Source organism: Silurus aristotelis (assembly GCF_946808225.1).
Source record: "Silurus aristotelis genome assembly, chromosome: 14".
NCBI lineage: Eukaryota > Metazoa > Chordata > Actinopteri > Siluriformes > Siluridae > Silurus > Silurus aristotelis.
The window spans coordinates 23915406-23931838 of NC_139587.1; the positions used below are offsets into that span (position 1 = coordinate 23915406).

Here is a 16433-nt window from a genome sequence, read left to right on the forward strand (position 1 = left end):
TTATTAAAATGAACGAAACTTTTTTAGAGTCATTGAGTTCATTTCTTTGTTTTTTTTAACGTTAGTCACGTTTATAGATTTTATGAGAGTCACGTGATAAAAGAACGAATTCGGAGTAGAGGAGTCGAGAGGTGAACCATTCAGTAGTGAGGGGAATTTCGGATCATTTAAGTGACTCGGTTCTTTGAATCTCATTTATCAAAAGGAACGAAACATTTTTTTAGAGTCATTGAGTTAATTTCTTTGGGTTTTTTTTTTAACGTCAGTCACATTTATAGCTTATATGAGAGTCACGTGATAAAAGAACGAATTCGGAGTAGAAGAGTCGATGGGAATTTCGGATCATTTAAGTGACTCGGTTCTTTGAATCTCATTTATCAAAATAAACGATTTTATTTTGCCATTTCGTTAATTTCGTTCCATTAACTTTAGTCACCTTTATAGCGTATATGAGAGTCACGTGATAAAAGAACGACTTCGGAGTAGAAGAGTCGAGAGGTGAACCACTCAAAAATTATGGGAAGATCGGATCATGTTAGTGACTCGGTTCTTTGAATCTCATTTATTAAAATGAACGAAACTTTTTTAGAGTCATTGAGTTCATTTCTTTGTTTTTTTTAACGTTAGTCACGTTTATAGATTTTATGAGAGTCACTTGATAAAAGAACGAATTCGGAGTAGAGGAGTCGAGAGGTGAACCATTCAGTAGTGAGGGGAATTTCGGATTATTTAAGTGACTCGGTTCTTTGAATCTCATTTATCAAAAGGAGCGAAACATTTTTTTAGAGTCATTGAGTTAATTTCTTTGGGTTTTTTTTTTAACGTCAGTCACATTTATAGCTTATATGAGAGTCACGTGATAAAAGAACGAATTCGGAGTAGAAGAGTCGAGAGGCGAACCACTCAAAAGTGATGGAAAGATCGGATCATTTTAGTGACTCGGTTCTTTGAATCTCATTTATCAAAATGAACTAAACTTTTTATTTTTTTATTTTTTTTTAGAGTCATTGAGTTCATTTCTTTCCTTCAACTATAGTCACATTTATAGCGTATATGAGAGTCACGTGATAAAAGAACGACTTCGGAGTAGAAGAGTCGATGGGAATTTCGGATCATTTAAGTGACTCGGTTCTTTGAATCTCATTTATCAAAATAAACGATTTTTTTTTGTCATTTCGTTAATTTCGTTCCATTAACTTTAGTCACCTTTATGGCGTATATGAGAGTCACGTGATAAAAGAACGCATTCGGACTAGAAGAGTCGAGGATGAACCACTCAAAAGTGATGGAAAGATCGGATCATTTTAGTGACTCGGTTCTTTGAATCTCATTTATCAAAATAAACGATTTTTTTTTGTCATTTCGTTAATTTCGTTCCATTAACTTTAGTCACCTTTATAGCGTATATGAGAGTCACGTGATAAAAGAACGCATTCGGACTAGAAGAGTTGAGGATGAACCACTCAAAAGTGATGGAAAGATCGGATCATTTTAGTGACTCGGTTCTTTGAATCTCATTTATCAAAATGAACGAAACTTTTTTTTTTTTTTTAGTCATTGAGTTCATTTCTTTCCTTCAACTATAGTCACATTTATAGCGTATATGAGAGTCACGTGATAAAAGAACGACTTCGGAGTAGAAGAGTCGAGAGGTGAACCACTCAAAAATTATGGGAAGATCGGATCATTTTAGTGACTCGGTTCTTTGAATCTCATTTATTAAAATGAACGAAACTTTTTTAGAGTCATTGAGTTCATTTCTTTGTTTTTTTTAACGTTAGTCACGTTTATAGATTTTATGAGAGTCACGTGATAAAAGAACGAATTCGGAGTAGAGGAGTCGAGAGGTGAACCATTCAGTAGTGAGGGGAATTTCGGATCATTTAAGTGACTCGGTTCTTTGAATCTCATTTATCAAAAGGAACGAAACATTTTTTTAGAGTCATTGAGTTAATTTCTTTGGGTTTTTTTTTTTAACGTCAGTCACATTTATAGCTTATATGAGAGTCACGTGATAAAAGAACGAATTCGGAGTAGAAGAGTCGAGAGGCGAACCACTCAAAAGTGATGGAAAGATCGGATCATTTTAGTGACTCGGTTCTTTGAATCTCATTTATCAAAATGAATGAAACTTTTTTTTTTTTTTTTTTTTTAGTCATTGAGTTCATTTCTTTCCTTCAAATATAGTCACATTTATAGCGTATATGAGAGTCACGTGATAAAAGAACGACTTCGGAGTAGAAGAGTCGATGGGAATTTCGGATCATTTAAGTGACTCGGTTCTTTGAATCTCATTTATCAAAATAAACGATTTTTTTTTGCCATTTCGTTAATTTCGTTCCATTAACTTTAGTCACCTTTATAGCGTATATGAGAGTCACGTGATAAAAGAACGCATTCGGACTAGAAGAGTCGAGGATGAACCACTCAAAAGTGATGGAAAGATCGGATCATTTTAGTGACTCGGTTCTTTGAATCTCATTTATCAAAATGAACGAAACTTTTTTTTTTTTTTTAGTCATTGAGTTCATTTCTTTCCTTCAACTATAGTCACATTTATAGCGTATATGAGAGTCACGTGATAAAAGAACGACTTCGGAGTAGAAGAGTCGAGAGGTGAACCACTCAAAAATTATGGGAAGATCGGATCATTTTAGTGACTCGGTTCTTTGAATCTCATTTATTAAAATGAACGAAACTTTTTTAGAGTCATTGAGTTCATTTCTTTGTTTTTTTTAACGTTAGTCACGTTTATAGATTTTATGAGAGTCACGTGATAAAAGAACGAATTCGGAGTAGAGGAGTCGAGAGATGAACCATTCAGTAGTGAGGGGAATTTCGGATCATTTAAGTGACTCGGTTCTTTGAATCTCATTTATCAAAAGGAACGAAAAATTTTTTTAGAGTCATTGAGTTAATTTCTTTGGGTTTTTTTTAAACGTCAGTCACATTTATAGCTTATATGAGAGTCACGTGATAAAAGAACGACTTCGGAGTAGAAGAGTCGATGGGAATTTCGGATCATTTAAGTGACTCGGTTCTTTGAATCTCATTTATCAAAATAAACGATTTTTTTTTGCCATTTCGTTAATTTCGTTCCATTAACTTTAGTCACCTTTATAGCGTATATGAGAGTCACGTGATAAAAGAACGCATTCGGACTAGAAGAGTCGAGGATGAACCACTCAAAAGTGATGGAAAGATCGGATCATTTTAGTGACTCGGTTCTTTGAATCTCATTTATCAAAATGAACGAAACTTTTTTTTTTTTTTTAGTCATTGAGTTCATTTCTTTCCTTCAACTATAGTCACATTTATAGCGTATATGAGAGTCACGTGATAAAAGAACGACTTCGGAGTAGAAGAGTCGAGAGGTGAACCACTCAAAAATTATGGGAAGATCGGATCATTTTAGTGACTCGGTTCTTTGAATCTCATTTATTAAAATGAACGAAACTTTTTTAGAGTCCATCCATCCATCCATCTTCTCCCGCTTATCCGATGCCGGGTCGCGGGGGCAGCAGTCTAAGCAAAGATGCCCAGACTTCCCTCTCCCTAGACACTTCTTCCAGCTCTTCCGGGGGGACACCAAGGCGTTCCCAGGCCAGCCGGGAGACATAGTCTCTCCAGCGTGTCCTAGGTCTTCCCCGGGGTCTCCTCCCAGTGGGACGCGCCCGGAACACCTTCCCAGGAAGGCGTCCAGGAGGCATCCGGAACAGATGCCCGAGCCACCTCAGCTGACCCCTCTCGATGTGGAGGAGCAGCGGATCTACTCCGAGCTCCTCCCGAGTGACTAAGCTTCTCACCCTATCTCTAAGGGATCGCCCAGCCACCCTGCGGAGGAAGCACATTTCGGCCGCCTGTATCCGGGATCTTGTCCTTTCGGTCATGACCCAGAGCTCATGACCATAGGTGAGAGTAGGAACGTAGATTGACCGGTAAATCGAAAGTTTCGCCTTGCGGCTCAGCTCCTTCTTCACCACGACAGACCGGTACATCGACCGCATTACTGCAGAAGCTGCACCGATCCGTCTGTCAATCTCCCGTTCCACCCTTCCCTCACTCGTGAACAAAACCCCAAGATACTTAAACTCCTCCACTTGCGGCAGGAACTCCCCACCAACCTGAAGTGGGCAAGCCACCCTTTTCCGACTGAGGACCATGGCCTCGGATTTGGAGGTGCTGATTCTCATCCCAGCCGCTTCACACTCGGCTGCAAACCGTCCCAGTGCATGCTGAAGGTCCTGGTCTGATGAAGCCAACACGACAACATCATCTGCAAAGAGCAAAGACGAAATCGTGTCGTCACCAAACCGGACACCCTCCGACCCCTGGCTGCGCCTAGAAATTCTGTCCATAAAAATTATGAACAGAACCGGTGACAAAGGGCAGCCCTGCCGGAGTCCAACATGCACCGGGAACAAGTCTGACTTACTGCCGGCAATGCGAACCAAGCTCCTGCTTCGGTCATACAGGGACCGGACAGCCCTTAGTAAAGGGCCCCCGACCCCATACTCCCGGAGCACCCTCCACAGGCCGCCGCGAGGGACACAGTCGAATGCCTTTTCCAAATCCACAAAGCACATGTGGACTGGTTGGGCAAACTCCCATGAACCCTCCAGCACCCTGTAGAGGGTATAGAGCTGGTCCAGTGTTCCACGGCCTGGACGAAAACCACATTGTTCCTCCTGAATCCGAGGTTCTACTATCGGCCGTATTCTCCTCTCCAGTACCCTGGCATAGACTTTCCCAGGTAGGCTGAGAAGTGTGATCCCCCTATAGTTGGAACACACCCTCCGGTCCCCCTTCTTAAAAAGAGGGACCACCACCCCGGTCTGCCATTCCAGAGGCACTGTCCCCGACCGCCACGCGATGCTGCAGAGGCGTGTCAGCCAAGACAGCCCCACAACATCCAGAGACTTGAGGTACTCAGGGCGGATCTCATCCACCCCCGGTGCCCTGCCACCGAGGAGTTTCTTTACTACCTCGGTGACTTCAGCTTGGGTGATGGACGAGTCCGCCTCTGAGCCCTCAGCCTCTGCTTCCTCAATGGAAGACGTGACGGCGGGATTGAGGAGATCCTCGAAGTATTCCTTCCACCGTCCAACGACATCCCCAGTTGAGGTCAACAGCTCCCCACCTCTACTGTAAACAGCATTGGTGGGGCACTGCTTTCCCCTCCTGAGGCGCCGGACGGTTTGCCAGAATCTCTTCGAGGCCAGCCGATAGTCCTTCTCCATGGCCTCACCGAGCTCCTCCCAGGCCCGAGTTTTTGCCTCGATAACCACCCGGGCTGCAGTTCGCTTGGCCTGCCGGTACCCGTCAGCTGCCTCAGGAGTCCCACAAGCCAACCAGGCCAGGTAGGACTCCTTCTTCAGCTTGACGGCATCCCTTACTTCCGGTTTCCACCACCGGGTTCGGGGATTGCCGCCTCGACAGGCACCGGAGACCTTACTGCCACAGCTCCGAGCGGCCGCTTCGACAATGGAGGTGGAGAACATGGTCCACTCGGACTCAATATCTCCGGCCTCCCTCGGGATCTGGTCAAAGCTCTGCCGGAGGTGGGAGTTGAAGATCTCTCTGACAGGAGGCTCGGCCAAACGTTCCCAGCAGACCCTCACAGTACGCTTGGGTCTGCCGAGTCTGTCCAGCTTCCTCCCCCACCATCGGATCCAACTCACCACCAGGTGGTGATCAGTTGACAGCTCCGCCCCTCTCTTTACCCGAGTGTCCAAGACATACGGCCGCAGGTCAGATGAAACGACCACAAAGTCGATCATCGACCTGCGGCCTAGGGTGTCCTGGTGCCACGTGTACTGATGGACACCCTTATGCTTGAACATGGTGTTCGTTATGGACAAACTGTAACTAGCACAGAAGTCCAATAACTGAACACCGCTCGGGTTCAGATCAGGGGGGCCGTTCCTCCCAATCACGCCCCTCCAGGTGTCACTGTCGCTGCCCACGTGTGCATTGAAGTCTCCTAGTAGAACGACGGAGTCCCCAGTCGGAGCACTGTCCAGCACCCCTCCCAGAGACCCCAAGAAGGCCGGGTACTCTATACTGCCGTTTGGCCCGTAGGCACACACGACAGTGAGAGACCTATCCCCGACCCGTAGGCGCAGGGAAACGACCCTCTCGTTCACCGGGGTAAACTCCAACACATGGCGGCTGAGCTGGGGGGCTATAAGCAAACCCACACCAGCCCGACGCCTTTCACCATGGGCAGCTCCAGAGTTGTAAAGAGTCCATCCTCTCTCGAGGAGTGTGGTTCCAGAGCCCAGGCCGTGCGTAGAGGTGATCCCGACTATCTCTAGTCGGAACCTCTCAACCTCACGCACAATCTCAGGCTCCTTCCCCGCCAGCGAGGTGACATTCCACGTCCCTAGAGCTAGCTTCCGTGTCCAGGGATCGGGTTGTCGAGGCCTCCACCTTCGACTGCTGCCCGATCCTCTTAGCACCGGCCTCTTACAGTCCCTCCTGCAGGTGGTGAGCCCACTGGAAGGCGGCCCCACGTCGCTCCTTCGGGCTGAGCCCGGCCGGACCCTGTGGAAGGCCCGGCCACCAGGCGCTCGCATACGAGCCCCAACCCCGGGCCTGGCTCCAGGGTGGGGCCCCGGCTGCGCCATACCGGGCGACGTCACGGTCCCTGATGTAGTATCTCTCATAAGGGGTTTTGAACCGCTCTTAGTCTGACCCGTCGCCCAGGACCTGTTTGCCTTGGGAGACCCTACCAGGGGCATATAGCCCCGGACAACATAGCTCCTAGGGTCATTCGAGTACTCAAACCCCTCCACCACGTTAAGGTGGCAGTTCAAGGAGAGTTTTTTAGAGTCATTGAGTTCATTTCTTTGTTTTTTTTAACGTTAGTCACGTTTATAGATTTTATGAGAGTCACGTGATAAAAGAACGAATTCGGAGTAGAGGAGTCGAGAGGTGAACCATTCAGTAGTGAGGGGAATTTCGGATCATTTAAGTGACTCGGTTCTTTGAATCTCATTTATCAAAAGGAACGAAACATTTTTTTAGAGTCATTGAGTTAATTTCTTTGGGTTTTTTTTTTAACGTCAGTCACATTTATAGCTTATATGAGAGTCACGTGATAAAAGAACGAATTCGGACTAGAAGAGTCGAGAGGTGAACCACTCAAAAGTGATGGAAAGATCGGATCCTTTTAGTGACTCGGTTCTTTGAATCTCATTCATCAAAATGAACAAAATTATTTTTTTTTTTTTTTTTTTAGAGTCATTGAGTTCATTTCTTTCCTTTAACTATAGTCACATTTATAGCGTATATGAGAGTCACGTGATAAAAGAACGATTTCGGAGTAGAAGAGTCGATGGGAATTTCGGATCATTTAAGTGACTCGGTTCTTTGAATCTCATTTATCAAAATAAACGATTTTTTTTTTTTGTTATTTCGTTAATTTCGTTCCATTAACTTTAGTCACCTTTATAGCGTATATGAGAGTCACGTGATAAAAGAACGCATTCGGACTAGAAGAGTCGAGAGGTGAACCACTCAAAAGTGATGGAAAGATCGGATCATTTTAGTGACTCGGTTCTTTGAATCTCATTTATCAAAATGAACGAAACTTTTTTTTTTTTTTTTCAGAGTCATTGGGTTCATTTCTTTCCTTCAACTATAGTCACATTTATAGCGTATATGAGAGTCACGTGATAAAAGAACGACTTCGGAGTAGAAGAGTCGAGAGGTGAACCACTCAAAAATTATGGGAAGATCGGATCATTTTAGTGACTCGGTTCTTTGAATCTCATTTATTAAAATGAACGAAACTTTTTTAGAGTCATTGAGTTCATTTCTTTGTTTTTTTTTAACGTTAGTCACGTTTATAGATTTTATGAGAGTCACGTGATAAAAGAACGAATTCGGAGTAGAGGAGTCGAGAGGTGAACCATTCAGTAGTGAGGGGAATTTCGGATCATTTAAGTGACTCGGTTCTTTGAATCTCATTTATCAAAAGGAACGAAACATTTTTTTAGAGTCATTGAGTTAATTTCTTTGGGGTTTTTTAACGTCAGTCACATTTATAGCTTATATGAGAGTCACGTGATAAAAGAACGAATTCGGAGTAGAAGAGTCGAGAGGCGAACCACTCAAAAGTGATGGAAAGATCGGATCATTTTAGTGACTCGGTTCTTTGAATCTCATTTATCAAAATGAACGAATCTTTTTTTTTTTTTTTAAATCATTGAGTTCATTTCTTTCCTTCAACTATAGTCACATTTATAGCGTATATGAGAGTCACGTGATAAAAGAACGACTTCGGAGTAGAAGACTCGAGAGGTGAACCACTCAAAAATTATGGGAATTTCGGATCATTTAAGTGACTCGGTTCTTTAAATCTCATTTATTAAAATGAACGAAACTTTTAGTTTAGTTCATTTCGTTCATTTGATCAGAAATAATATATAATGTAAAATTTTCAATAAGCAGATCCCCAACACGTCTACATACACGAACTTTGACTATAGTTCCAATAATAAAAATATGATAATGCAAGCTAAGGAATAATTCCGATAAACACCTCATATTTTCTGGTCTCTGTTCTTTAGTTCTTTTGTCACCTGACTCCTATAATTATTGTAAAGTAGCTTCTATTGGAGTCACGTTATAAATTAATAAATGACTAAACAGTTTTTTGGCTGTGCCTCCACCTGTGAGCAGATCTTCAGTGTGATAAACATAACAAATGCACATTGAGAAGAAAAATCACATGACTCTTACACTTTTAATATTCTGACATTGTCAATAATCAGCTGCAGCCCTCTTTGTAAACACCTAAAAAAAAATAAGAACCAGCTTTATGTCTCTCATTATAGGTCACTAATATTACAAGCATATGGCTGTAATGAATTATAGTAAAAAATCTGTATCAGGTATTTAATTTAATTGTCCTATAAATAGGATTGATTCTGTTTTCACAGCAGGTAGGAGAAGACTGAAAAAGTCACTTCACTTCACGTCACTTGACGACATAAATTTGTGTGACACTTTGACTAATTAAATTGGACTAATGTCACAACCTGTGAGGTGTTTATATGATTATAAATAAGAATGATTGTGTTTTAATTGTACTATAATTTTCATTGAACTAGAAAATGTAAAAAATAATACAGCACTACTTTCACAGATTATAAAGTAATGTTTTCTATGTATTTATTTTTCTTATTTATTTATATATTTATATATTAATATAATGAAATTATAGGAAACCATGCCAACTTTAATCTTAATATAATACAGCTTGGCATAATGCAACATTCAATTTCAGCACATGGCCCTCAATCATGTTTGACTGTTGGCCCTTTATTCTTTCAAGAAAAGATGTAGTTTTCAAGAGAGAGAGAGAGAGAGAGAGAGAGAGAGAGAGAGAGAGAGAGAGAGAGAGAGAGAGAGAGAGAGAGAGAGAGAGATATGACAGAGGCTGGTGAAGGAATGCTTATCACAGCTTTAATGTAAATGAACCCAGGAATTAAGTTCTCATAGATGTTCCACAACATAAAATCTAATTATCACCATTAAAATACACAATATTTCATACATTCATATATGAAGCACGTTGATGTTTTATAAGCAGAATAACACGCTCGCTCAGACTGTGCTTCTCTACTTTGCACTCTGCTTTGGAGTCACATTCGATTGTGTTGCTGTGTGCCATTTAATACTTATTCATTCATCTTCAGTGAACACATGGAGGCAGTGCATTCGAAGTTCATCCCTGGAACATGACACACACACACACACACACACACACACACACACACACACACACACACACACACACACACACACACACACACACACACACACACACTAATAAATACCCAGGGACAAATTTAGGTCCGGTTTCTTTTAAGGTTTCTTCTTCTTACCATCTCAGGGAGTGTTCTGGATCGCTTATTAGGGACAAACTTAGAGACTAATTTATACATAAAAAAATTTATATTTGCAATCTATTCATCTATATAAATAAAATAAATAAAAATTTATAAAGTGTTCCGAGCAACTTCTGCATCTTCTAGCGGCCTTTATGTATTTATTAATATACAATGAAAGCAAGTTTTGATTGTTAAAATGAGTGATGTTTCTGTTTCTGTCTAGTAAAGCATGTTTTTAGAGTTTCATTTACTGTTTTCTTACCTTCCTTCCTTCCTTTCTTCCATCAATCCATTCATCCATCCATCCATGAATCCATCCATCCATCCATCCATCCATCCATCCATCCAATTATTCATTCATTCATTCATTCATTCATTCATTCATTCATTCATTACCAGAACAATCTTAAATAAATGGGGAGGTGGAAGCCTAGTGGTTAAAGCTTAGGACTTTGGATCTGTGGGTTGTGGGTTTGACTCCGAGTCCTGGCCATACCAGGCTGCCACTCTTGGGCCCAGTTGTGGGAATGGGGATAAAGTACTCTGCCAATGCATGGTCTCAAGCCTGGCTCTGAAATGCACAGGATGGGTGTTGGGCTAGCAACCTGACCCTATAGCAAAACAGTTATCAATAATAATTAAAAAGATCTGTATATTTATATGTGTACATATAAGATTTACATGCATATTTGTTAATATTCTTATAGTATAAAACTCAAATCATGTAAACTGGATATGGTGCCATGACCAGAAGAAATGATCTTTCTTATAATCTTATATTCTCTCCATCTCCATGTAAGATGGGAAAAAAAAAAGTCAAATAAAATTGATCTAGGTTGAAAAATAACAACATTTTACAACCCCCCTTGGATATAAGAGGCAGGAATAAACATATTGTCTCCAATAGTAACAATTTGTTCTACGAGTTAATGTAAAGCAATTATTATCTAAAGCAAAATATGTGAAAATACATTCAAAAATTGATAAAATAGGGTTAAAAAATGTTTTTTTTTTTTTTTTTTTAAGTAGCATATTTTCACTCCATAGACCCTTCTCACAGTCCACTGATGATTATCAGCCATTTAAAATCTCTACAAATAAAGTATTTGATCACTAAAATTCTTTTATAAGATCAGTCAGGACACTGTTGGGTTTCTGTATGTAAAATCTTATGACACTCTGTTTAGCACATGGTGAGGAAACTGATAGGAACATAGAGAAGGTGTAAGCCTTTTGCTGTCCAAACAATTCAAACCTCTCTACAATAACGTTGCTACAGAGATTAAGTGGTGTTGATGGCAGTAATGACGTTACATTATCCAGCAGATGCCCTTATACAGCCTGACTTACGATTACCTCAGAGCAGTCGAGGGTTAAGAGCCTTACTCAATGGCCCAATGGCAGCTTCATGGTGCTGAGATTTGAACTCACAACCTTTCATTTAACGTCTTATCCACTAAACTACCAATTACATACTAATATAAAGCTTTGAAAGCTTTTTGATCCAAGTATACAGATATGGAGGTGAGAGAGCTGGACAGACTGAAGTACTTAAAAGATTAAAGTGCTGCTGCATCGCTCTGTTTTTGCTGCAGTACGTCAAATTGCATTGTGGGTAATCTAAATTAAACCATGCAAAGTTGAAATAGACCAACATGCTAATAAAAAATGACACCATAAGTTTTAATATAATGTTGATAATTAGTGCTGTGTATTTTATTGCAGGATTATTTTGTAGAAAACTCCAGACACGTGTCCATCTCATGTTGTCACCTTGTGCACAAATCATTATAATATTTTTTTAAAGACATCCTTCATCTTTTAAATGTGTCCAATACCAAGCGAACATTTGAAAAAATCTACTGTTCTGCTGATGTACACCAGACTTTGAGCTGTCAGATCAGGTCAAGGGTCGCTTAAACACCACGCGAACAACACACCAGCTGGTGGTGGGTGTGATCACAGAACTGGTGAGCCTCAGCATTTACACTGGTGTAATTTCGTCTCTGCTTATTGACACTAATGATGTAGATGGACCAATGTGACCAGGACAATGGAGATGTCTTCATGATAAAGAGGCAACATGCAGGATTTCAAAATTCCTTTATAAATATAATAGAATCGAATGATAGCATGCTTTCTCAGTTCAATCCCTGTACAGACGGTTGAGTTGTCCAATAATTAATACAAATAAAACACATTTTAAGTGTTAACCAAAGGTCACAAAATAGACACTAAACTTTACAAATTAAATACTGAAATATATGTTGTTGTATTTTTGTCCACTAGGTGGAGGAATAGCATTTAACAAAATCGTGGATGGAAAAAGAGGAAAAGTACAATGGCGTTTTAGAGCCACGTTAAAAACACAATAAAATCTGAGATTGTGAGAATAAATGCGTGATATTTGGAGAAATTTACACATTTACGAGAACAAATCCATAGCAATATGATATTAAAAACGCTAATCGCTGAAAAAAATTTTACGACGGTGTTTTAGTGCCACGTTAAAAACAATTATTATATAATATTTTAACCCCGGCTAAAGTACTAAAGTGCGGCAGGGTTGCTTCAGAGTGGCTTTCTTTTGCTCATCATCATCGTAGTGTCTTGAGAACCATTTCTTTAAATAACACGAATATGCACCATCAATCGATTGCTGGTCGCCATTTCATACTGCACAAAAGAGGCAATTTCCTCAATGTCTGTCAGAATTTTTCTAGTGAATAAATAAATTTCTCTACAGAATTGCTGCAGTGTCCGTTTACTAATTATAACTTCATGCTAATGGGCCTAAAGACAAATAATTTCCTTATTGCTAAATTCTAACCTAAAGAACAATTTAACCAAATTCTCCACATCCAATTTATGCAAAACGTTTCTCACAATTCTGTTTTTTTTTTATATTACCACTTAATTCTAGTAATTTTGACTTTATTTTTGAAATGTTTACTTCATTTTCATATTGCTACGATTTTACTATTATAATCTATTAAAAAAATTGATTGTGGCACTAAAATGCTGTCGTATGTTATGCTGCTTTGCATCAAATATAAGATGTGGATGATTTGGTTAAATCCTACTTTAGGTGAACAATAAGGAAATTCTTTCTTTTGACGCATCAGAACAGTTATTAGTAAACGGACACTGCAGTGGTTCTGTAGGTAATGGCGACCAGTGATCGACCCCGAGGATATGGATGGTTACATCTGTGTGCTTTTCAAAGAGAGATTGGACTGAGAGATTGTGTTTCTCAAGAGATTGGGAAGAACGATCTGAAAACGACCCTGAAAAACTTGAATACCGGTGTGCTTGTTGTCTCTGACATCTCCCGTACTTCAGGGTCCGGGGTGCCAAAACTTTGTGTCATACGGATTCATATGATAATCTTATTTTGACTTTATTCCCCAAATATTACAACTTTATTCACAAATCTTAGATTATTTTTAACATGGCAATAAAACATCGTAGAAAAAAAAAAAAAGATGGATGTACATGAGTGATATATAATTCATCTGTACATATTGTAGTATCTGTATATTCTATACAAACTGCAGTCATTTTATATCCTATTTTTATGTTGAATATATACACACACACATGGTAACATGGTACACATTACCCCCTTTGCCCCTCTTAAGTCCTAAAGGACTTTAAATTTCCAAGGCACCTTTAAAGTTAACCAATATGAATTTATGAAATCAATTTTAAAACTCTATTTAAGGACTCTGGGTAATGAGGTTGCGTTTTGCTCGGTTTGCTTCACAAAGATAGTACGGACAGTCTCATCCTTCGGAACTGTTTCCTCGAGGATCTCCTGAATGGCATTGAGGACGTTATGGTTGAAGACGATGTCGAGGTGAGCCATGCCGCTGAATTCGGTCACATACACTGGTTGCTTTTGTTTTCCTATCCAGCGCTTGCACATGCTCATGCTGCGGCTGTCCACGGTATCATCCCCATCCTCGTACAGGAAGTCCACGGGATCACTGTTAGGGAACTGCTCGTCGTAGATGTACGTGACGGGTGTGGGTCGGCCGACGCCATAGAAACAGTGCACCTCCACTCCAGGGGTCGGGAGACCTGCTGTGAGGTTTCTCGTGCCCTCCCACATGTACCAACCATCCTCGAAGTTGATGTCGCTGAAGAAGCGGTGGTAGTCCTGGTGGGTGTAGTTGAAGGACGGTGTAGAGATGAAGACATGATCATCAGGCCATGCCTCCTCGGATGGGATCATCCAAGGGTTCGTGGTAGTCATGCGCTGCTCCTCGCGGATCTTGATAGAGGACACCAGTGGGATGCCATCGTTGTCGCCTGAAAAGCCAAAAAAAAACCCACTATTATCTGTCAGGATCTGGCTAGCTTCTTACTCCTACTATTTAAATAGATAGAATTATAAATATATATATATACAATATATTGGGTCACCTGACCTGTCCTGCTATATGTGGTTCTTTTCCAAACTGTTACCACAAAGCTGGAGGCACTCAATTGTACGTCTTTAGATGTGCTAAAATAAAATTTTGCATTCACTTGAACTTGGAAACCCAAACCTGTTCCAGCATGGCAATGCACCTGTGCACAAAGCAGCTCCATTAAGATCTGGTTTACATGCTTTGGAGAGGAAGATCTTGAGTGGCCTTCTATAGAGCTTTGATCTCATCCCTACTGAACACCTTTGGGATGAATTGGAACGCTGACTGCACCCCAAGTCTCCTCACCTACATCAGTACCTGACTTTCGTAACACAATTGTGGCTGATAAACACAAATATCCTTTGGAGCACACTCCAAAATCTAGTGGAACATCTTCCCAGAAGAGTGAAGGGATTTATAAAAGTAAATTGGGACGAAATGTGAAAAGCAATGCTCAAGAATCACATACCATACTGATGAACATGTGACCCAATACTTTCGGCGATATAGTGTTGTTACGCAATAGATAGGTGGACATATAAAAAATAATCTACTATATTTTATGAATTAAAAATTATAAAAAAAAAAAATTATAATAAAAAATAAATAATCAGGCTGCTCAATACCAGAACAAACACCAAGTCTCTCCCCATGATATAACTTACATCCAAAAATAACAATTTCCTGTTTTGCTTACCTGATGCTAAAACTCGGAGGGGCTTCACAGCTCCACCCCACGGTGCTCCCAGTGAGATGAAGCTCTTAATGTATTGATCTTTCCAGGCCTGGCTTTGCTGATTGAGGAAATAGAGGATGTAAAGGCTTCCCATACTGTGGCCCAGCAGATGGACGGGCTGCTTGTACTCATCGTGCATCTTCTCCACAAGACTCTTTAGGCGTCCGAAATACTGATCTTGCTCATCTGGAACACAACACACACACACTCAAGAACATGCAGCTGGAAAGAGTTTAGTTAACCAGATCATTGGTAATGGCAGTGCAACTCTTAACGCTTAAAAAAAAAACTGGTTCTAATGATTATAAAGAACTGATGAAATGTAGTTTTCATCACTAATCTTTCTTTATAACATTTCTTTATAACTTATGACTGCTCGCATAGTCATAAGGAGCACCGAACACCTCATAAATGAGTGTATGTATATTAATGCATGTTGTGATGGACAGGTTTCCCATCCAAGGGAATCCTATGACCAGAATAATATTAATTCCAAATCACACCGGGATGTCCGACAGACAGGGTTAGAACTTCCCACATGGTTTATTAATCTAGACTCTAGGTGTAACAAGCTATGGGATAATCTGAGGATCCAGAAGCTCTACAAAAACAGCAACACTGCCATAATATTCATTTAGATATTTATCCTAAAGCATACTGTTTAGTAACTAATATGAATGATCCTGTAACTAGGGGTAAAGGTTTGAGCGGTCGGTTGATGTCGTCTTGGATTATTGTCAAATTTATCATGTACATAATGTGTAAGAAAGAAATCTGTCTCACTCGGGGCAATCCTCCAATCGTACGGTGCAGCTCGAACAGTCTTATTGCGGACGTATCCAATGCTGACCAAATGTTCAACCATGGTAAAAAAATAACCTACAAAAAAAAAAAAAAAAAAAAAAAAAGAGAGAGACGGTGAATCTCAAGAGCTGAATATAAAAAAGGAATGTCAAATGTAATTTAGTTCAATAAGTAGGTGTGTGTATAAAAATCTAGCTTACAAAGATATATTTCAAATATATTGAACTCGAACATTTTATAATCAATGTGTGGTGTAATGGAAGGTTAAGTCACTGAAAATGTGTAATGATACACACAGGTTCCTTTTTTTTTTTGCCTGACTACATTTGTGGTTCATTAGTCATTTCACCATGTCATAGATCTTCTGCAATGTTTTCAAACTGATTATCTAATAAGTTCCCCTCCACTGAATGAGTGATATCAGTGTCAGAGCAGTCACCTGCCAGATTGTTGTTATCAAGGAACTCTATACTGTACGTCTGGCCGAATCCAGGGACTCGCACTTCCACACCAGGAGAGTTGGACGTCCTGTGAGTCGTTCGGTTGTACACGATCCTACAACACAAGGGGAAGGAT

At 40.4% G+C, this 16433-nt stretch overlaps 1 protein-coding gene across 1 annotated transcript in view; it reads right to left on the reverse strand.

Annotated features, from left to right (window-relative positions):
• Positions 1-13459: 13459 nt before the first annotated feature.
• lcat (lecithin-cholesterol acyltransferase) overlaps positions 13460-16433 on the reverse strand; it is a 5079-nt gene continuing 2105 nt past the window's right edge. The window contains 5 exon segments of the mRNA XM_083561088.1: positions 13460-13651; positions 13654-14216; positions 15015-15239; positions 15837-15932; positions 16297-16412. Coding sequence (XP_083417214.1) covers positions 13622-13651; positions 13654-14216; positions 15015-15239; positions 15837-15932; positions 16297-16412 — 1030 coding nt within the window. The 3' untranslated portion in view covers positions 13460-13621.